Source organism: Bombina bombina, chromosome 9 (assembly GCF_027579735.1).
Source record: "Bombina bombina isolate aBomBom1 chromosome 9, aBomBom1.pri, whole genome shotgun sequence".
NCBI lineage: Eukaryota > Metazoa > Chordata > Amphibia > Anura > Bombinatoridae > Bombina > Bombina bombina.
This window is the reverse complement of record NC_069507.1, coordinates 124661369-124684775: the sequence shown is the minus strand read 5'-3', so window position 1 is coordinate 124684775 and position 23407 is coordinate 124661369. Positions and strand designations below refer to the sequence as shown.

At 38.5% G+C, this 23407-nt stretch overlaps 1 protein-coding gene across 1 annotated transcript in view; it reads left to right on the top strand.

The window, feature by feature from the left end:
- The window catches only part of LOC128640039 (glutathione S-transferase P 1), a 66335-nt gene extending 43131 nt beyond the window's left edge, over positions 1 to 23204 (top strand). Inside the window, exons 6-7 of the mRNA XM_053692341.1 lie at positions 22718 to 22825; positions 22937 to 23204. Coding sequence (XP_053548316.1) covers positions 22718 to 22825; positions 22937 to 23113 — 285 coding nt within the window. The 3' untranslated portion in view covers positions 23114 to 23204. The remainder of the gene's footprint in view (positions 1 to 22717; positions 22826 to 22936) is intronic.
- Positions 23205 to 23407: the final 203 nt, after the last annotated feature.

Genomic DNA, 23407 nt, shown 5'->3' with positions numbered 1-23407 from the left:
AAGTTCAATCCGATTGGCTGATCCAATCAGCCAATCAGATTGAGCTCGCATTCTATTGGCTGATCGGAACAGCCAATAGAATGCGAGCTCAATCTGATTGGCTGATTCCATCAGCCAATCAGATTTTTCCTACCTTAATTCCGATTGGCTGATAGAATCCTATCAGCCAATCGGAATTGAGGGGACGCCATCTTGGATGACGTCCCTTAAAGGAGCCGTCATTCGTCGTAGTCCGTCGGTGAAGAAGGTGGTTCCGCGTCGGCGGAAGGAAGATTCAAGACCCGGCTTGGAAGATGACTTCACCCGGATAGAAGACCTCTTCAGCGCCTCTTGGAAGATGACATCGGCCGGATCAAAGACTTCTTCAGCGCCGCCTGGATGATGACTTCATCGGATGGAAGATTTCTTCAGCGCCGCTTGGAGGATTAACTTCTTCCGCTCCGGATGTCCTCTTCAGTTTCATCGGTGGCTCGGCTGAGTGAAGACGACTCAAGGTAGGATGATCTTCAGGGGATTAGTGTTAGGTTTTTGTAAGGGGGGTTTGGGTTAGATTAGGGGTATGTGGGTGGTGGGTTTTAATGTTGGGGGGGGGTTGTATTTTTCTTTTACAGGCAAAAGAGCTGAACTTTTTGGGGCATGCCCCCACAAATGGCCCTTTTAAGGGCTGGTAAGGTAAAAGAGCTTTGAAATTTATTTAATTTAGAATAGGGTAGGGATTTTTCTTATTTTGGGGGGTTTGTTATTTTATTAGGGGGCTTAGATTATGTGTAAGTAGCTTAAAATTGTTGTAATATTTTTAACATGTTTGTAACTTAATTTTTTATTTTTTGTAACTTAGCTTTTTTTATTTTTTGTACTTTAGTTAGTTTATGTAATTGTATTTAATTTTAGTTATTTGTAGGTAGTTTATTTAATTAATTTAATGATAGTGTAGTATTAGGTTTAATTGTAACTTAGGTTAGGATTTATTTTACAGGTAATTTTGTATTTCTTTTAGCTAGGTAGTTATTAAATAGTTAATAACTATTTAATAACTATTCTAACTAGCTAAAATAAATACAAAGTTACCTGTAAAATAAATATAAATCCTAAGATAGCTATACTATAATTATTAATTACATTGTAGCTATCTTAGGGTTTATTTTACAGGTAAGTATTTAGTTTTAAATAGTAATAATTTATTAAAGTATAGTGTAGTGTTAGGTGTAATTGTAACTTAGGTTAGGATTTATTTCACAGGTACATTTCTCTTTATTTTAGCTAGGTAAGCTATTAAATAGTTAATAACTATTTAATAGTTATTGTACATGGTTAAAATAAATTGAAAGTTACCTGTCAAATAAATATAAATCCTAAGATAGCTAGAATATAATTCTTATTTATATTGTAGCTATATTAGGGTTTATTTTAAAGGTAAGTATTTAGTTTTAAATAGGATTCATTTAGTTAATAAGAGTTAATTTATTTAGATTTATTTAATTAATATTTAAGTTAGGGGGGCGTTAGGGTTAGGGTTAGACTTAGGTTTAGGGGTTAATAATTTTATTACAGTGGCGGCGGCGTAGTGGGGGGCAGGATAGGGGTTAATAAATTTATTATAGGTGGCGACGGTGTAGGGGGGGCAGGATAGGGGTTAATAGGTTTAATATAGGTTGCGGCGGGTTCATGGAGCGGCGGTTTAGGGGTTAAACTATTTATTTAGTTGCGGAGAGGTGCGGGATCAGCAGGATAGGGGTTAATAATTTTATAATAGAGGGCGACGGTGTAGGGGGGGCAGGATAGGGGTTACTAGGTATACTGTAGGTGGCAGCGGTATCCGGGAGCGGCGGTTTAGGGGTTAATACATTTATAAGAGTTGCGGCGGGGTCTAGGAGCGGCGGTTTAGGGGTTAGTAACTTTATTTAGTTGCGGGGGGCTCCGGGGGCGCCGGTATAGGGGGTAGAACAGTGCAGTTTAGTGTGAGTGCTTAGTGACAGGCTAGCAATAAAGCTGGGAAAAAGCCGAAGGGCAGCGAGATCGGATGAGTGATAACTGTCACAGTCCGCTGCTCATCGCCCCGCGGCTTTTTGACAGCTTTATTTGATAACTTAGGCGAACGTATTCAAGGTCCGCGGCGGCGAAGGTAGGCGAGCTTAGGCGGACGTATTGGGCCGGCGAAGCCAGAAAAGTAGACGGCTTGATAACTACCCCCCTTTATCTATATTGGTTTATCTATTCAATCATACACGTTTAAAAACACTTAAACTCTCTAGATATTAATATTTAGCATAGGTGTGTGAAAAATACCTCTGAGAATCATGTATCTAGATGTGAAACATTGAAATTGGTTTGTATAATATCAAGCAGTCAGATACAAACAATATCTTTTGTAGCCGGCTGTTAATAAATTCAGAAATAACGTTGTAACAAGAGCACCTGTTAATATGTGGGATGTCAGATTGCGAGATTAAAGCTATCTAGCTAATACTCTATCTGTAATTATAAAGTCCTTGATTACACAGTTAACTTTAGCACAGCTGTTCAGTGTAATAGATTCTGTCTGCTTAAACTCTCTAGATATCAATATATAGCAAAGGTGTGTGACAAATACCTCTGAGAATCATGTATCTGGATGTGAAACATTGTAATTGGTTTGTATAATATCAACCAGTTAGATACAAACAATATCTTTTGTAGCCGGCTATTAATAAATTCAGAAATAACGTTGTAACAATAGGACCTGTTAATATGTGGGATGTCAGATTGCGAGATTAAAGCTATCTAGCTAATACTCTATCTGTATTTATAAAGTCCTTGCTTGCACAGTTAACTTTTGCACAGCTGTTCAGTGTAATAGATTCTGTCTGCTTAAGCCCCTTCTATAGTGGGGGCTAGATTAATGTTTAACCGAGTTGTTTTACTATCATAGCATAACGTCTGATCTCAGAATATAACACACATTTACAAGCTATTGGCAAAAATTATTGCAATCAACAATTATCATAGGGAGTAAGTGGTCAAAAAATGAGAGTATGAACCCTCTGAAGCCAGACCCCTGACAAGTGTTTCCTCAGAGGAAGCGTGAGCGAAACACGTGTCACGGGTCTGGCTTCAGAGGTTATACAACGTTATTTCTGAATTTATTAATAGCTGGCTACAAAAGATATTGTTTGTATCTGACTGTTTGATATTATACAAACTAATTACAATGTTTCACATCTAGATACATGATTCTCAGAGGTATTATTCATACACCTATGCTAAATATTAATATCTAGAGAGTTTAAGTGTTTTTAAACGTGTATGATTCAATAGTTAAACCAAAGTATGAATGGTTAAAAAATCATTCCTGTATTATTCAGTGAGAATTTGTCCTATATAATTGTAAGGGTAAAGCACTCTTTTTTTTTGTTACAGACTTTGTAACTCATTTTTTAATGAGTCTCCTTAGTGCTATATTTCCCCCCTAACAGGTGCTTGTTGATTACAAAAATATTTGGCACTATAGGTACTTACCATTACTACTACTTTACCTACTATCTTGTTACTATAAGATAGAAAACTGACCCTTCAAAGAACTGAAAGATTAACCTTTCTCCAAAACTTTAAAATTTCCAGAATTCTAGGGATTCACAAAGAACTTCCAACAAAAAAAAATCCTAGGTACACACCATGCCAGATATGCTCTCCAGACCTTATGATAGATTGATGGATACATCTGGTAGCAGGCATCCTTGGATCAATTACCTTGTCAGACAAGCCTCTATCACCAATCACCAGGCCATTCAAGCTAGGGTTTAAAAACCTTGATGTAAGAAATTATCCTGAGACAGTAGGTCTTTCTAGAGAGAAAGACACCACAAAGTGTAAAAGAACTTCTGAACTAGGTCCACATATCATGTTCTGCAAAATCTAGCCAGAACTATCATAATCAATAATTCTTGTTTGATTCTAGCTATCACTCTGGGTATCATCATATCACACTACTTAACCCCTAAACCACCATTATCCCCACCGCAATAACCCCTACACTACTTAACCCCCTAATAGCTAACCTCCCTAGGACCAGTAAGTTAAGTTAGAAAAAAAACACTACAAAAAATATTAATAATTGCAAAAGAAAACATTACCAGTAAAACCCTATCTTATAACTAAAGTACCCTAAAACAAAAACCTCCCCAAAAACCCTATACTAAAACCTAGATTACGAGTTTTGAGCGCTATAGGGAAAAGTAAAGAATGCCACAAAAGTTATTTAACCCCCTATATCGCTGCCATTACAAGTTTTGGAAAACCCAGCTTGCGTGTGCGATATGGAGATTTTGAGCTCCATACCGCACCCAAATATAAGCAGTGTTTTTTTTTATAATCTTTTTTTATTGAGGTTTTGCATAACAAACATAAAACATAGTATGCCCTTTGATAATAGAAAAAGATACAAACATAATAAAGTAAAACAATTCAGCAAATATGAAATGCAATATTGACAGGCTAATGAAACCTTGATTTTGCAATAAATAGCATAAATGACTGACCAATTAAGAACACAATTTTAGGCCAAAGGGGCCAGAAGTGCAAAAGATATCTGATGGTCAGGCGGACAGCTCTTTAGGAGCTTCTAGAAGAGAGACAATGAGTATATGCTAAGGGGGGGGGGTGGGGGAATTTGGTAAGCACCGCTATGTAAATGAGGGAAGGGATGGAGGAGCGGAGCCATACATATAAAGGTTGTGTAAGGAACATGGCGGGATCCCTAAGGTAGTATACAGAGAGTTAGCTGTAGGATAAGAGGACAGTGTGAATCCTATGATATTTGGCAGCATAATATAGTATGAGAGTATATAAAAGAGCTGTATGTATAAAATAAGGCATGGCCTGTTTTGCTAGCATAATAGCAATGTATAATAGTGAGATTTCACATATCATTAGTAGACTCATGTGCCTATTATCATCTATCATCTGCCATAAACAAGAATGTTATTAAAACTTTGGGAGGTCATTAATGCCACGTAGCAGTATGATGTAACCGACACACAGATACAAGCATAAGCCATGAGTTTCCAGAGGGTAAACCTTAGATATGATCTTCTACATGTCTTACCTGTGTGTAACTTATAAACTAGGTGAGGTGATTACATAAGCATAACTATAGTACATTTACAAGGCTAACTGTTAGTTATATCAGTCACGCTGGGATCTTAGTGACAATATTTAAAGAAGGTAGGACATAAAAGATATAAAAGCATAAGTAAGGCATATGTTCTCGCAACTAACCTAAAAATTCTCAGTTTGGGCCTCTGTACTTAAAATGCCCCTTAAAGATATAGTATAGAGGAAATCTATGATAGGGCTAAAATTTAAGGACTCCTTGATGGGTTTGCAGTAGTAGGAAATTTCTGCGAAGGATTAAATGATGGGAGAATAGCCTCTAAATATATAAGGAGAGCCTCTTTTGAGAACTACAAGTGTATGTTCAGATATAAGAACACTGTGAGCCACAAAATATCTGCAGCTTAAGTCTATACCAGCCCCAGTATCAGTATTTACTTGTATATGTTTCTTATGTACCCTTGAAGAGTGCTTGCCCAAGTTGGCCTTGGAACCTAAGTAAAATACAGGACTGTGCTGTATATATCTGTTATTATGCTGATATGAAGTAGAAAAACTAACCCTCAGAAACCAATATAGCAAACTAATATATCATCAAACCGGACTATACACTTCTGTAAATAATGTTTGACTTATAAAGGCATAGCATATACGCAAGGAGATACCCCTATAACAAAGACACGCTGAACAGTGTATTATAACCAAACAATTTGATGTAACAAGTGATCTGAGATGAACATGTTATTTTGCTTAAGCAGTGACTTCAAACATCATGGTTTTCCACTCTACTCATGGAATGATATTATCTTATTTTACATATAAGGCCATTATATGCTGATTATTAACAGTTGAACAATAAGTCAATACTAGCGTATAGGTTGGCAATAGAACATAAGACATAAGTCTAAACAACATAGCTAGCCTAGAAAATATATTAAATATTTTAACCTTATCCTAAAATGAAAATATATGGGGAAACCCTAAAGATCAAATTCAAACGCTCAGGGCTTGTAATTAGCGTTGCAGTTTAACCCTTCAGATATGACCTGTTGCGTCCCATTTACAAGGGAAGTCACTAAATCTATAACAAGTTCCCCATTAAAAGACCTCCAGGGTCCCATCGCCATTTCCATGTGTAAGGCAGACATAACATGCTCACTTAAGGAGACTCTAGATGAAGTCCGCTAGTAGAATGAGACATCTGCAAGAGGGAGTTATGGGGGACATTCCTTCCGCGTGTACAACACAGACCAGCAGTCCGGATTTCTCTCTCCCATGCTGTAGATACATATTGGACACCCCCCAGGATCCCACAACCACAACCATAGCCATGGGTATATCTGCTGACCGTTTCTCAGTTTATGGCAGGCATCCAGATGGGTCAAATAATAGTTAGATCTGGGGCTATGTTCATTCACCTTTGCCAAGTGCCTCTCATATGTAGAGCAAGAGCTTAGGGTAAGGATATCCTCCTTCACTGTGTAAGCCATCTGACGTCCCACTGTGACCTCTGCCTTGCCGCTGTAAATAAGAGAGGTTTGCATTTGATCTAAGTGGAGGGATTCCACAGTATGCCCAATCATCCCACAGCGTGATCCAATGCCTTGTGGTGAGTAGTCCCGTTCCTCACATATGGTCGCCGCCTCTGGAGAGTTATCGTGCATCTTTGCAGATGTCAGGAGGGCAGGATAGGAAAACGCAGACTTGATGTCTTCGATAAGCGCCTCTGTTTGGCGATCTAGCCGGTCTGCTAGAGCTTGGAGTAGGGAACTTAGCTGAAGTTCCATCCCTGATCAAGTAGTGTCAGATTTCTCTCAGCGGATATAGTCTGGAGTATCTGTATAGATGTCGCGGCAGCACTTGTTCTCTGGAAGGCCTATGGGTCCACACATGGGTTGAAAAATGGCTGCAGTAGAAGCATAGTCCCCATTCCAAGTATAGCTAGAGATAGCGTATATTTGTCGCCTCTGAAGGGATATAAGAGGTCCGGTCTTTGCAGTGGCAGCCTCTGAAAGTAGTTATATATCGTTGAGATATGTTTAAATGGCAGATTGGCCAAGAAATCTAGGTAAAATATTATCCTTTAGCGGAGCAGTAGTAAAATGCGGCCATTCTGCTTCTAGGATAGCTCCGACCCCCAAATATAAGCAGCGTTTTGACGTGCTCATGCACGCTTTCCAATAGACATCAATGGGGAGAGCCGGCTAAAAAAAGCCTAACACCTGTGATCACAGAAACAAAAGCTCTGTAACGCAGCCCCATTGATGTCTATGGGGAAAAAGAAAACCTAACATAAACCCAGAGTCTAAACACCCCTAATCTGCCGCCCCCAACATCCCCGTCACCTACATAATGTTATTAACCCCTAATCTGCCACTCCCAATATCGCCGCCACTATACTAAAGTTATTAACCCCTATTCCGCCACACCCCAACATCGCTGTAACTATATTAAAGTTATTAACCCCTATTCTGCCGCTCCCCAACATCGCTGCAACTATATAAAGTTATTAACCCCTAAACCCCTGGCCTCCCATATCACTACCACTAAATAAACCTAATAACCCCTAAACCGCCAGCCCCCCACATCGCAACAACCTCAATTAAACTATTAACCCCTAACCATAACGTAACCCTAACCCTAACACCCCCTAACTTTAACATAATTAAAATAGAGCTAAATTAAATTACAATTTTTAACTAAATAAACCTATTAACCCCTAAATCACCAGCCCCCCACATCGCAACAACCTAAATTAAACTATTAACCCCTACACCTACCCCTAAACCTAACCCTAACACCCCCTAACTTTAACATAATTAAAATAGATCTAAATTAAATTTACAATTATTAACTAAATAATACCTATTTAAAACTAAATACTTACCTGTGAAATAAAACCTAAGCTAGCTACAATATAACTAATAGTTATATATTTGTTAGGTTTTATTTTTATTTCACAGGTAAGTTTGTATTTATTTTAATTAGGTAGACTAGTTAGTAAATAGTTATAAACTATTTACTAACAACCTAGCTAAAATAAATACAAACTTACTTGTGAAATAAAACCTAACCTGCCTTACACTAAAACCTAACATTACAAAAAATAAAAAAAAATAAAATCAGAAAAAATAAAAAAACCTAACATTACAAAAAAAATGAAATTATCCAAAAAAATAAAGATTATTCCTATTCTAATACCCTTTAAAAAAAAAAAAACACCCCAAAATAAAAAAGCCTAATCTAGAATAAACTACCAAGGGCCCTTAAAAGGGCCTTTTGTAGGGCATTGCCCTGAGATAAACAGCTCTTTTGCTCCAAAAAAATTACAAACCCCCCTAACACTATACAAACCCCCACCCCCCAAACTATCAAGGGCCCTTAAAAGGGCATTTTGGGGGATCCTCAAAAGGGCCTATTGTATGGCATTGCCCTGAGATAAACAGCTCTTTTGCTAAAAAAAAAAACACCCCCTAAAAATATACATTACACAAAATAACAAATTATCAAAAATAAAAAAAATATTCCTATTCTAATACCCATAAAAAAACCCACCCCAAAATAAAACTAATCTAGAATAAACTACCAATGGTCCTTAAAAGGGCCTTTCTTTCATGTAATTGGCAAGAGTCCATGAGCTAGTGACGTATGGGATATACAATCCTACCAGGAGGGGCAAAGTTTCCCAAACCTCAAAATGCCTATAAATTACACCCCTCACCACACCCACAATTCAGTTTTACAAACTTTGCCTCCTATGGAGGTGGTGAAGTAAGTGTGTGCTAAGATTTCTACGTTGATATGCGCTTCTCAGCATTTTTGAAGCCTGATTCCTCAGAGTACAGTGAATGTCAGAGGGATGTGAAGGGAGTATCACCTATTGAATGCAATGGTTTGCCTCACGGGAGATCTATTTCATAGGTTCTCTGTTATCGGTCGTAGAGATTCATCTCCTACCTCCCTTTTCAGATCGACGATATACTCTCATATTCCATTACCTCTACTGATAACCATTTCAGTACTGGTTTGGCTATCTGCTATATGTGGATGGGTGTCTTTTGGTAATTATGTTTTCATTACTTAAGACACTCTCAGCTATGGTTTGGCACTTTATGTATTTATATAAAGTTCTAAATATATGTATTGTACTTATATTTGCCATTATTCAGGTTTTCAGTATATTTCCTTTTGCAGACTGTCAGTTTCATATCTGGGAAATGCATTTTTTAGGAAAAATGTATTTCTTACCTGGGGTATAGTCTTTTTTCAATTGACTGTCATTTGTCTGCTATCCCGCCTTCTAATAAACCTAAAAGGTCTTCTTAATACTTCTCAAAAAGTTGATGAAATTTCAAATGACCGACAACATACTGAATTATCCTCCTCTGATGAGGATCTATCTGATTCAGAAGATCCTTCCTCAGATATTGACACTGACAAAGCTACTTATTTATTTAAAATGGAGTATATTCGTTCTTTGTTAAAAGAAGTGTTGATTACATTGGATATTGAGGAAACTAGTCCTCTTGATATTAAAACTAGTAAACGTTTAAATTCTGTTTATAAACCTCCTGTGGTTAACCAGAGGTTTTCCCAGTTCCTGATGCTATTTCTGATATGATTTCTAAGGAATAGAATAAGCCTGGTACTTCTTTTATTCCTTCTTAAAGGTTTTAAAAAATTGTATCCTTTGCCAGCAGTTACATTGGAGTTTTGGGAAAAGATCCCCAAAGTTGATGGGGCTATCTCTACTCTTGCTAAACGTACTACTATTCCTATAGAAGATAGTACTTCTTTAAAGATCCTTTAGATAGGAAACTTGAATCTTATCTAAGGTAAGCCTATTTATATTCGGGTCATCTTCTCAGGCCTTCAATTTCTTTGGCTAATGTTGCAGCTGCATCAACTTTTTAGTTGGAAAATTTAGCGCAACAAGAATTGGATTCTGATTTGTCTAGCATTGTTTGCTTGCTTCAACATACTAATCATTTTATTTGTGATGCCATTTTTTTCATCAAAATTGATGTTAAATCTATGGCATCTATTTATCAAGCCATCAACCGCAAATATGCTGGAATTCCGCAGCGTATTTGTGGCGAGCCTGGTTCCCCTTAGTTATCAAACCCTACAGACCGGCAAAAGCAGAATTTTGTGACATAACATACGATCCGACACAGATCGATGCTTACATCATTACAGATGTTCCGGGTGCAAATTCGGCACAATCTGACTACTTTTGCTAATTATCAAATTTCTACCAGGTACGCTCGCCACTATTCCGGCCCAGCGTACCTGGTTTTCAATCCGCCGCCCTGGAGGTGGCGGATACCATAGGAATCAATGGGAGTCTGAAAGCAGCGAAAGCTTATGTTCGCTGCTGCCCGATATCCCATTGATTCCTATGGTAACATTTACACCTAACACCCTAACATGTACCCCGAGTCTAAACACCCCTAATCTGCCGCCCCCTACACCACCGCCACCTACATTATATTTATTAACCCCTAATCTGCTGCCCCAACACTGCCGCCACCTACATTATACTTATTAACCCCTAATCTGCCGCCTCACCACCGCCACCACCTACATTATACTTATTAACCCCTAATCTGCCGCCTCGAAACCGCCGCCACCTACATTATACTTATTACCCCTAATCTGCCGCACCGACACCGCCGCCACCTACATTATACTTATTAACCGATAATCTGCCCCCCTACACCGCCGCCACCTACATTATACTTATTAACCCCTAATCTACCGCCCAACACCGCCGACACCTACATTATACTTAATAACCCCTAATCTGCCACCCCTAGACCACCGCCACCTACATTATACTTATTAACCCCTAATCTGCCCCCCTACACCGCCGCCACCTACCAACATTTATTAACCCCTAATCTGCCACCCCCAACGTCGCCGCCACTATATGAAATTTATTAACCCCTAAACCTAAAACTAACTCTAACCCTAACACCCCCTAACTTGAATATAATTTAAATAAATCTAAATAAATATTCCTATCATTAAATAAATTATTCCTATTTAAAACTAAATACTTACCTGTAAAATAAACCCTAAACTAGCTACAATATAACTAATAGTTACATTGTATCTATCTTAGGGTTTATTTTTATTTTACAGGCAAGTTTGTATTAATTTTAACTAGGAAGAATAGTTATTAAATAGTTATTAACTATTTAATAACTTCCTAGTTAAAATAAATACAAATATACCTGTAAAATAAAACCTAACCTAAGTTACAATTACACCTAACACTACACTATAATTAAATTAATTCCCTAAACTAAAATCAATTAAATAAAATTATCTAAAGTACAAAAAACAAACAAACACTAAATTACAGAAAATAATAAACAAATTACAAGATTTTAAAACTAATTACACCTAATCTAATCCCCCTAACAAAATAAAAAAGCCCTACCCTACCCTAAATTACAAATGGCCCTTAAAAGGGCCTTTTGCGGGGCATTGCCCCAAAGTAATCAGCTCTTTTACCTGTAAAAAAGAATTACAAACCCCCCTCAACATTAAAACCCACCACCCACACAACCAACCCTACTCTAAAACACACCCAATACCCCCTTAAAAAAAACTAACACTAACCCCTTGAAGATCACCTTACCGTGACAAGTCTCTCTTCACCCAACCGGGCTGAAGTCCTCAACGAAGCTGGCAGAAGTGGTCCTCCAGACGGGCAGAAGTCTTCATCCAGACGGCATCTTCTATCTTCATCCATCCGGAGTGGAGCGGCTCCATCTTCAAGACATGCGACGTGGAGCATCCTCTTCATCCGACGTCTTCTTGAACAATGACGGTTCCTTTCAGTGACGTCATCCAAGATGGCGTCCCTTCAATTCCAATTGGCAGATAGAATTCTATCAGCCAATCGGAATTAAGGTAGGAAAAATCCTATTGGCTGATGCAATCAGCCAATAGGATTGAAGTTCAATCCTATTGGCTGCTCCAATCAGCCAATAGGATTGAACTTGCATTCTATTGGCTGTTCCAATCAGCCAATAGAATGAGAGCTCAATCCTATTGGCTGATTGGATCAGCCAATAGGATTGAACTTCAATCCTATTGGCTGATTGCATCAGCCAATAGGATTTTTCCTACCTTAATTCCGATTGGCTGATAGAATTCTATCAGCCAATCTGAATTGAAGGGACGCCATCTTGGATGACGTCACTTAAAGGAACCGTCATTGTTCAAGAAGACGTCGGATGAAGAGGATGCTCCGCGTCGGATGTCTTGAAGATGGAGCCGCTTCACGCTGGATGGATGAAGATAGAAGATGCCGTCTGGATGAAGACTTCTGCCCGTCTGGAGGACCACTTCTGCCGGCTTCGTTGAGGACTTCGGCCCAGTTGGGTGAAGACTTCTTGCGGTAAGATGATCTTCAAAGGGTTAGTGTTAGGTTTTTTTAAGGGGGTATTGGGTGGGTTTTAGAGAAGGGTTGGTTGTGTGGGTTTTAATGTTGAGGGGGGTTTGTAATTCTTTTTTACAGGTAAAAGAGCTGATTACTTTGGGGCAATGCCCCCGCAAAAGGCCCTTTTAAGGGCTATTTGTAATTTAGGGTAGGGTAGGGCTTTTTTTATTTTGGGGGGGCTTTTTTATTTTGTTAGGGGGATTAGATTAGGTGTAATTAGTTTAAAAATCTTGTAATTTGTTTATTATTTTCTGTAATTTAGTGGCGGGTTTTTGTACTTTAGATAATTTTATTTAATTGTATTTAGTTTAGGGAATTAATTTAATTATAGTGTAGTGTTAGATGTCATTGTAACTTAGGTTAGGTTTTATTTTACAGGTATATTTGTATTTATTTTAACTAGGAAGTTATTAAATAGTTAACTATTGTACCTAGTTAAAATAAATACAAAGTTGCCTGTAAAATAAAAATAAACCCTAAGCTAGCGACAATGTAACAATTATTATTTAATGATAGGAATATTTATTTAGATTTATGTAAATTATATTTGTTAGGGGGTGTTAGGGTTAGGGTTAGACTTAGGTTTAGGGGTTAATAAATTTAATATAGTGGCGGCGACGTTGGGGACGGCAGATTAGGGGTTAATACATGTAGGTAGGTGGCGGCGGTGTAGGGGGGGCAGATTAGAGGTTAATAAATATAATGTAGGTGGTAGCGGTGTAGGGGGGCAAATTAGGGGTTAATAAGTATAATGTACGTGGTGGCGGTGTAGGGGGCGGAAGATTAGGGGTTAATAAGTATAATGTAGTTGGCGGTGGGCTCCGGGAGCGGCGGGTTAATGGTTAAACACTTTATTTAGTTGCAGCGGGGTCCGTGAGCGGGGTTTAGGGGTTAATACATTTATTAGAGTTGCGGTGGGCTCCAGGAGCGGCGGTATAGGGGGTAACAGTATAGTGTAGTGTGGGTGTTTAGTGACAGGGTACCAAGAAAGCTGGGAAAAACCAGAAGAGCAGCAAGATCGATGTTAGTTAACAACAGTCCGCTGCTCATCGCACCGTACTTGGTGCACGGCTTTTTGACAGCTTTTTTGGTAATTTTGGAGAACGTATTCAGGTCCGCGGCAGCGATGTTAGGCGATCTTAGGCGAGCGTATTGGTGCCGTCGAATGCAAGTAAGTTGACGGCTTGATAAATAGATGCCTATGTCTTTAGCTATTTTAGCTAGAAGAGCTTTGTGGCTTAAATCTTGGAATGCTGACATGACTTCTAAGTCCAGATTGCTATCTCTTTCTTTCCAAGGTAATAAGTTATTTGGTTCTCAGTTGGATTCAATTATTTCAACTGTCACTGGGGGGAAGGAAGTTTTTTGCCTCAGGATAAAAGACCTAAGGGTAAATCTAAAGCTTCTAACCGTTTTCGTTATTTTCGACAAAATAAGGAACCGAAACCTAATCCTTCCCCCAAGGAATCGGTTTCCAATTGGAAACCTTCTTCAAACTGGAATAAATCCAAGCCATTTAAGAAACCAAAGCCAGCCCCCAAGTCCGCATGAAGGTGCGGCCCTCATTCTAGCTCAGCTGGTAGGGGGCAAATTAAGATTTTTCAAGGATGTTTGGACAAATTCTGTCCAAAATCAATGGATTCTGAGTATTGTCTCTCAGGGGTACCGAATAGGATTCAGAGTAAGACCTCCTGTGAGAAGATATTTTCTCTCACGCATCCCAGCAAATCCAGTAAAGGCTCAGGCTTTCCTGAAGTGTGTTTCAGACCAGGTGTTTTCAGGGGTAATCATGCCAGTTCCGTTTCAGGAACAGGGTCTGGGGTTTTATTCAAATCTATTCATTGTCCCAAAGAAAGAAAATTCATTCAGACCAGTTCTGGATCTGAAAATTTTGAATCGTTATGTAAGAGTACCAACTTTCAAAATGGTGACTATAAGGACTATTCTACCTTTTGTTCAGCAAGGGCATTATATGTCCACAATAGAGTTACAGGATGCATATCTTCATATTCCGATTTATCCAGATCATTATCAGTTTCTGAGATTCTCTTTTCTAGACAAGCATTACCAATTTGTCGCTTTTCCTTTTGGCTTAGCGACAGCTCCAAGAATCTTTTCAAAGGTTCTCGGTGCCCTACTCTCTGTAATCAGAGAGCGGGGTATTTCTGTGTTTCCTTATTTGGACGCTATCTTGGTACTAGCTCAGTCTTTACGTTCTGCAGAATCACATGAATCAACTAGTGTTGTTTCTTCGAAAACATGGTTGGAGGATCAATTTACTAAAAAGTTATTTGATTCCTCAGACAAGGGTCACCTTTTTAGGTTTCCAGATAGACTCAATATCCATGACTCTGTCTCTAACAGACAAGATACATTTAAAATGTGTTGCAGCCTGTTGGAACCTTCAGTCTCAGTCATTCCCTTCAGTAGCTATGTGCATGGAAGTTTTAGGTCTCATGACTGCAGCATCGGACGCGATCCCCTTTGCTCGTTTTCATATGAGACCTCTCCAGCTTTGTATGCTGAACCAATGGTGCAGGGATTATACAAGGATATCACAATTAATATCCTTAAATCCCAATGTTCGACTATCTATGACTTGGTGGTTAGATCACCATCGTATAGTTCTAGGGGCCTCTTTTGTTCATCCAACCTGGACTGTGGTCACAACAGATGCGAGTCTTTCAGGTTGGGGAGCTGTTTGGGGATCTCTGACAGCACAAGGGGTTTGGAAATCTCAAGAGGCGAGATAACCAATCAATATTTTGGAACTCCGTGTGATTTTCAGGGCTCTTCAGATTTGGCCTCTGTTGAAGAGAGAATTGTTCATTTGTTTTCAGACAGACAATATCCCAGCTGTGGCATATGTCAATCATCAGGGTGGGACTCACAGTCCCCAAGCTATGAAAGAAGTATCCCGGATATTTGCTTGGGCAGAATCCAGCTCCTGTCTAATTTCTGCGGTTCATATTCCAGGTATAGACAATTGGGAAGCGGATTATCTCAGCCGTCAGACTTTACATCCAGGGGAGTGGTCCCTCCATCCAGATGTGTTTTCTCAGGTTGTTCAGATGTGGGGTCTTCCAGAAATAGATCTGATGGCTTCTCATCTAAACAAGAAACTTTCCAGGTACCTGTCCAGGTCCAGGGATCCTCAGGCGGAAGCAGTGGATGTGTTGACACTTCCTTGGTGTTATAAACCTGCTTATATTTTCCTGCCTTTAGTTCTTCCAAAAGTGATCTCCAAAATCATCATGGAGCAATCGTTTATGCTGCTGGTGGCTCCAGCATGGCCTCACAGGTTTTGGTATGCGGATCTTGTTCGGATGTCCAGTTGCCAACCTTGGCCACTTCCATTAAGGTCGGACCTTCTGTCTCAAGGTCCGTTTTTCCATCAGGATCTCAAATCATTACATTTGATGGTATGGAAATTGAATGCTTAATAATTAGTCATAGAGGTTTTTTTTTATTCTGTGATTAATACTATGTTGCAGGCTCATAAATCTGTTTCTAGAAAGATTTATTATCGAATTTGGAAGACTTACATTTCATGGTGTTCCTCTCATAAATTCTCTTGGCATTCTTTTAAAATTCCTAGAATTTTACAATTTCTTTAGGATGGTTTGGATAAGGGTTTGTCTGCAAGCTCCTTGAAGGAACAAATCTCTGCTCTTTCTGTTTTATTTCACAGAAAGATTGATAAGCTGCCTGATATTCACTGTTTTGTTCAGGCTTTGGTTCATATCAAGCCTGTCATTAAATCAATCTCTCCTCCTTGAAGTCTTAATTTGGTTTTGAAGGCTTTACATGCTCCTCCATTTAAACCTATGCATTCTTTTGACATTAAACTACTTTCTTGGAAAGTGTTGTTTCTTTTGGCCATCTCTTCTGCTAGAAGAGTTTCTGAATTATCTGCTCTTTCTTGTGAATCTCCTTTTCTGATTTTTCATCAGGATAAGGCAGTTTTGCGGACTTCATTTAAATTCTTACCTAAGGTTGTGAATTCTAACAACATTAATAGAGAAATTGTTGTCCCTTCCTTGTGTCCTAATCCTAAGAATTCTTTGGAGAGATCTTTACATTATTTGGATGTGGTGAGAGCTCTGAAATATTATGTTGAAGATACTAAAGATTTCAGGAAGACTTCTAGTCTATTTGTTATCTTTTCTGGTCCTAGGAAAGGACAGAAGGCTTCTGCTGTTTCCTTGGCATTGTGGTTAAAGCTTTTGATTCTTCAAGCTTATTTGGAGTCGGGTCAAGCCCCGCCTAAGAGAATTACAGCTCATTCTACTAGATCAGTCTCCACTTCGTGGGCTTTTAGGAATGAAGCTTCAGTTGATCAGATTTGCAAAGCAGCAACTTGGTCTTCTTTGCATACATTTACTAAATTCTACCATTTTTATGTATTTGCTTCTTCGGAAGCAGTTTTTGGTAGAAAAGTTCTTCAGGCAGCTGTTTCAGTTTGATTCTTCTGCTTATATTTTAAGTTTTTTTCTTTCATTTATGAGAATAAACTTATATTTTGGGTTGTGGATTAATTATCTTCAGAGAAAAATTTACATAAATTATTACCCACTAACATTACAAACCCCCACCACCCCAAACCCACAAAATAAAAAAAACTATCTAAAAAACCTAAGCTACCCATTGCCCTGAAAAGGGCATTTGTATGGGCAAAGCTCTTTTACAAGCCCAAACCCTAATCTAAAAAAAAAAACCACCCAAAAAACCTTTAAAAAACCCCCACTAACCCCTGACGATCCACTTACAGTTTTTGAAGTCCCGCTTGAATGATCTTCATCCTGGAGTTGAAGTCCTAATCCAGGCGGTGAGAAGTCTTCATCCAGGCGGCCTCTCCAATCTTCATCCCGGCAGCGACGTCCTGATCCAAGAGGCGAGAAGTCTTCATCCTGATCGAATTAGCCAATAGAATGAGAGCTGCTTAAATCCTATTGGCTGATTTAAACAGCCAATAGGATTTTAGCAGCCCTAATTCCAATTGGTGGATTTAAATTTTTCAGCCAATAGGAATGCAAGGGACGCCATCTTGAATTGCATCCCTTGCATTGAAGATTCAGTGTACGGCTGCGACCGTAGAAAGGGGATGCTCCGTGCCGGATGTCTTCCGAATAGACCCGCTCCGCGCCTCTGGGAACAAGATAGTAGATGCAGCCTGGATGAAGATTGAAGAGGCCGCCTAGATAAAGTCTTCTCGCTGCTTGGATCAGGACGTGGCCACTGGGATGAAGACTTTGCCGGCATGAAGATCGTTCAATTGGGACTTCAAAAACTGTAAGTGGATCGTCAGGGGTTAGTGTTAGGCTTTTTTTAAGGGTTTTTTGGGTGGGGGTTTTTTAAGATTAGGGTTTGGGCTTGTAAAAGAGCTAAATGCCCTTTTAAGGGCAATGTCCATACAAATGCCCTTTTCAGGGCAATGGGTATCTTAGGTTTTTTTAGAAATAGTTTTTTTATTTTGGGGGGTTGGTTGGGTGGTGGGTTTTACTGTTGGGGGGTCTTTGTGTTTTTTTATACAGGTAAAAAATCTGATATCTTTGGGGCAATGCCCCACAAAAGGCCCTTTTAAGGGCCATTGGTAGTCTATTGTAGGCTAGGTTTTTTATTTTTATTTGGGGTGGGCTATTTTATTTTGATAGGGCTATTAGATTAGGTGTAATTCTTTTTAATTTTGGATAATTTTGTTTGTTATTTTCCGTAATTTAGAGTTTGTTATTTTTTGTAATTAGATACTTTGTAATTTTTAGAGTAGTGTTAGGATTTTTTTAATGTGTAGTTTAGTTTATTTAATTGGTAGTTAGTTTAATTTTAGTTTAATAATTATATTAGTTTAATTGTTAGTTTAAACTTAGTTTTTTTTAATTTGACAAGTAAATTTTAATTTAAGCTAGGGAAATTTTAAATTTAATATAAAGTTAGGGCGGTGTTAGGTTTAGGGGTTCATAGTTTAAATTAGTTTATTTGCGATGTGGGGGCTTTCAGTTTAGGTGTTAATAGTTTACTTTAGTATATTTCATTGTGGGGGGCTTGCGGTTTAGGGGTTAATAGGTTCATTATAGTGGCGGCGGTGTAGGGCTTAATAACTTTAGTATAGTGGGGCGATGTGGGCGGATGGCAGATTAGGGGTTAATAATATTTAAATAGTGTTTGCGATGCGGGAGGGCCTCGGTTTAGGGGTTAATAGGTAGTTTATGGGTGTAAGGGTACTTTGTAGCAGTTTAGTTATGGATTTTATGCTACAGCTTTGTAGTGTAAAACGCATAACTACTGACTTTAGATGACATTACGGATCTTGTCATTTTAGGCTGTAACGCTCGCTTTTTATCCTCACCGCAAAACTCGTAATACCGGCACTATGGGAATCCCATTGAAAAACTTAATTTTTAGGAGTGCGGGACTGACGTTGTGGTACAGGCTAAAAGGCTTGCGGTACAGCTATACCGACAAGACTTGTAATGGCGGCTGTGCTGTTTTAACGCTGTAAATACCATATTTTCAGCATTAAAAGACGAACGCACAAACTTGTAATCTAGATGTATGTACAAAAACAAAAAACTGAAAAGGGCAAGTGGTTATAAACCTTTTAGAAACAAGTGTTTAAGCTATTTTGCAAAAAGAGAGATTAAGCTCTTTTGCAAAAATATTTTATAAAAGTGATGGAAACTTTAGCTAATAAAAATGTCATATATGAAGAAACAGACGGATATAGTCTCCCGTGTTAAAAGTAGAAAATCCTTTATTAGGTATACATTAAAATCTGAAGACGTGCCAGAAGCATCAGTGGAGTAAGAATAGCATGATCTTACGCGTTTCGGCCCTTGGCCGTAATCATAGATTAAATACCATATATCTAATATTTGCCATTAAAAAAGTATGTTTACCTTTTTTTAAAAAATCTATCAATGAAAGGGTTAAATACGTGCCAATAGTAATGCTTTTTTTACAATGTTATGCTGGCCCACTGGGATAAACTCTTTTTTTTAATTGGTAGTTCCAATGAACATCAATCCGTGTGTGTGTCATATGAAACTCTTGAAGTTCAGCACTTTGAAAGCCCTTAGGAAGCCTATGTAGAGAGTGGGTGAAACTGCTCTCTATGTCACAGCTCAACCAAAAGAGGATATGAAGGGGGGCAGAAGATACCGAGTAGGATTATAAATAAATATTTTTTATAAAATACATAAACACTTTTAAAAAGAATAATGATGTGGTTTTGCTTGTACATGAATATATTTTATTTGCAACAATCTTAAAGTCTGAAATTTACTATCACTGTAAGCTCTTTTGCAAAAATAAACTATACTAAACCTACCCCCCCCCCAAAAAAAAAATAACGCTAAACCCCAAAGTTTTTTACTTCTTTGGGGGGCAGCAGCGGGTCCATGGTGTCATGGTACTCTGACGGTGCATTCAACATCAGTGTGATGGTTGTTAGACGCAAGTATAGGTGTTACTTTTTTTAACTTCACTGCTCCATTGAAGTCAATGCAATATACTGTGGTTAGCTTGTAATATGAGTGCTAACCGACGAGCACAAAAAGTGAACCTCTAGCGAAGTTAATGTGTGAGTGCTAAATAGTGCTCCATTCATATTCTAGCCCTATTATGGGTTTTGGCACAGCCCAAGAAACTGTAATTTCATCCCTGATGATTTACATAAGCCACTGCTGTGATATTGTCTGATTGGAACCAAATAAAGGGTTCCTGTCTGATTCTGGGTCAGTCCATTAAAGTGTTTAGAGTTCCAGAATGTTGATTGGTAACCATACCTCCAGAGAAGACCAAAGTCCTTGCACCCTTAAAAACTCCCAGAGTGCCCCCATATGTCAAGATTACTGTCAAGCTCGGTCATCAGAACAAGGGAATGGTGAGTCTGCCACCAATATAAAGATTTGTCTTGTCATCTGATCCAGGGAAATAATCTGAGACAAGTGCTCATGATCACAATTTCACTGATGCAGAATAGAGAGATGCAGAAGCCTTAGAAGAAATGCCACCATCATCACCTGGGTCACAGTTGGAAAATGAGTCATGGACATTGAGTCTATTATTGATCCTAGGAAGGAGACTCAAGTAGTTGGAACCAGAAAACTCTTTAGTACATTTTTAGTACCAACTATGTCTGTGAAGCAGAGAGAGTATGACTTACATGTGCTCATCTGTCTTTTGAAGTTCATCTAAATAAGGAGCCACCAAAAAGGCCCCAATACTTTGGTGAAAATTCTTGAGGCTATGGAAAAGCCGAAGGTCAGAAACAAAAACTGGTAATGCCTGTCTAGAAAGGCAAATCTCATAACTTCATATGATCCCTGTGATTTAGGATGCGCAGATATGCATCCTTCAGATTTATGGTTAAACTGACCTTCTTGAACTAGAAGTAAATAAATCCTGAAGGGTGAAATCTTGAGAAATTTGCTTAAAGATTTAAGATCCATAAATGTTCTTTCCTTTTTGGGGTCCACATACCGGTTTAAGTAAAAGCTGTGTTTGTCCAAAGAAATAACTCTCTTTCTGTACTAGATTTGCCACACAGACTGTAAGGCCTTAGCAATGATAAGGTCCAGAGACACACAAAAGTAATCTTTCTTGGGGTGGCTTGGAGCAAAAACTGATTCTGTATCCTTGTGATACCAGTTCTAGAACCTAGAAATCTAAAATGGAGCACCCTAAACCTCCAGAAAAAAAAGCTCTTGCCCTTGGATTGTTTTTAATCTGTGTCAAAAAAAGCCCTCTTATTCCACATAATTGTGGAAATAATATCATCTAGGCCAGGCCGTGATAGAAGTCTGCTGTTTAGAGACAGTGTCCAAAGACTTTAGCACTATGGATCAGCACTTCTTGCATTAATGAAAACCTTTTTCCGTTGCTGTGTCTGAAATAAAGTTGTTAGCAACTTTAATCAACTTTACACAATCTGGATTCTTCTCTAGATGCTACCACCGACAGGCAGGCCACACAGGAGGCAATAAACAGGCTGCCAGCTGAAAGGAGTGCCTATAGAAAACTTCAAGCTTTTGGCCCATTGGGTTTTTTAAGTAGATGCTATCCTCTAAAGGTGGAAGGAACAAAGCATAGCATGTTACTGAGGAGACTCTCTTGGAAAAACGTCTTATTAATATGCAACAGAAATTCGTAAGTAGGGGATACCCTCCTAAGCTTAGCCAGTAATATCTTAAAGGGACATTATTCACTCAAAACAATATTTGGTATTTAATAAAGCATATAAAGATAATGAACTTTGTCATTGACATGTATTATCAATTTTGCCTCTAAAGCTGCTAAAAATGATAATAATATTGGAAGTAATGTAACTACATAAGAATACGTCCATAATACAGCTAGGCTATTGAGCAAGCATTTGTCCCTCAGTCCTTAGCAAGTATAAGCCCTGCAGGGACCGCTATTTATAGGGATAATAAAAGCCTATACCTATATTTATTGTGTGAGACTGACACATAGCACCGAGCGGCAGTTTTCAGTGCGGTGTGGGGCTATATTATGTGTTCTCTACATATTCCAGCATAACGCTCGCAGCTCTCCCTGCAGGGATTGTACATGCCTCTGCTTTATCGCCAGCGGGTTGTCTGCTCTCACTAGGCGGGAGCTCGGGTGCACCGCCATCAGTCAGCTGAGATTAGTTTGCTTGCCCATGCTGTGTTCTGTGTATGCTCGATTATTTTATAGGCTATTTGTACTGTGATTTTCACTTTCAAGACGGACTAAAAAAATATATAATTTTTAAGCTCAGGCTTTGAATTATTTGCAGGATGGAATTACGTGATTGCATTAGTATGAATTTTCAGCAATATCCTGCAAATAGTTCAAAGTCTGAGCTGAAAAATTATAGTTTTTTTAAGTCCATCTTGAAAGTGAAAACAAATTTAGTGAAGACTTGAGAACTTCAAAGTTTCACCTACTCCATGCTGGAGACAAACACAACTGAAACTGAAAGGGCACTACTGGGAGTTCAGGTGGAACAGAGATGTAGGGGTGTTTTGCTCATGCTGGTGGACAGAAAATATATCCCGCATGATGAATTGTTGTGGAATCTCACCATGATATGTAACAAATGGTATTTTAATGGTCCTGAAAAGTTGGGACACATTTTTATACATATATTTGACTGAGACCTATTAATTACTGTTCTTTAATATGCAGGGAGCAGATAAGGAGAAGTTTCTGCATGATCTGACAAACCACCTGGCAGCTTTTGAAAGAATTCTTTGCAAGAATTCCAATGGAACCAAATTCCTGGTGGGAGATAAAGTAAGGCAGTCTGAGCTTATGGGAGTTACCTTACATGGCTTTGAGTGATTTGCTGCTTCATACCACATTAAATAGACTTGTCATTAGTACTATCTCTTGTTCTTTCCACAGATTTCCTTTGCTGACTACAACCTTTTGGATGTCCTACAATGTTATCTTGACCTCTCTCCAGCAGTACTAACCTCATTTCCATTGCTTACCTCCTATATTGACCGCATTCTCTCACGACCCAGTCTAAGTGAATACTTAAAATCCAATGGACGCAAAAAACGTCCAATAATTCCCTAATGATTTTAACATTTCATCTCCATCATCTCATTTCAAACCTATCAGTAACTACCTTGAATTCAAGCAAGCCACAAATAAACTGTCAAATGTTTTAATGTGTCCTCATTATTTTAATGCCAGTTCTAAAATATAAGAGGCAGAAATAAGCCTGACATTGATTGAATCAAGGAAGCTGTAGAATCTTCTAACTTTTTGTAATCGTTTCCTCAATGGTGTTATAATGATGGCTACTTGTTGAAATTGTTTCTTTCCTTGACAGAAAATATATATTTTTTAAAACACGTTACTAAGGGC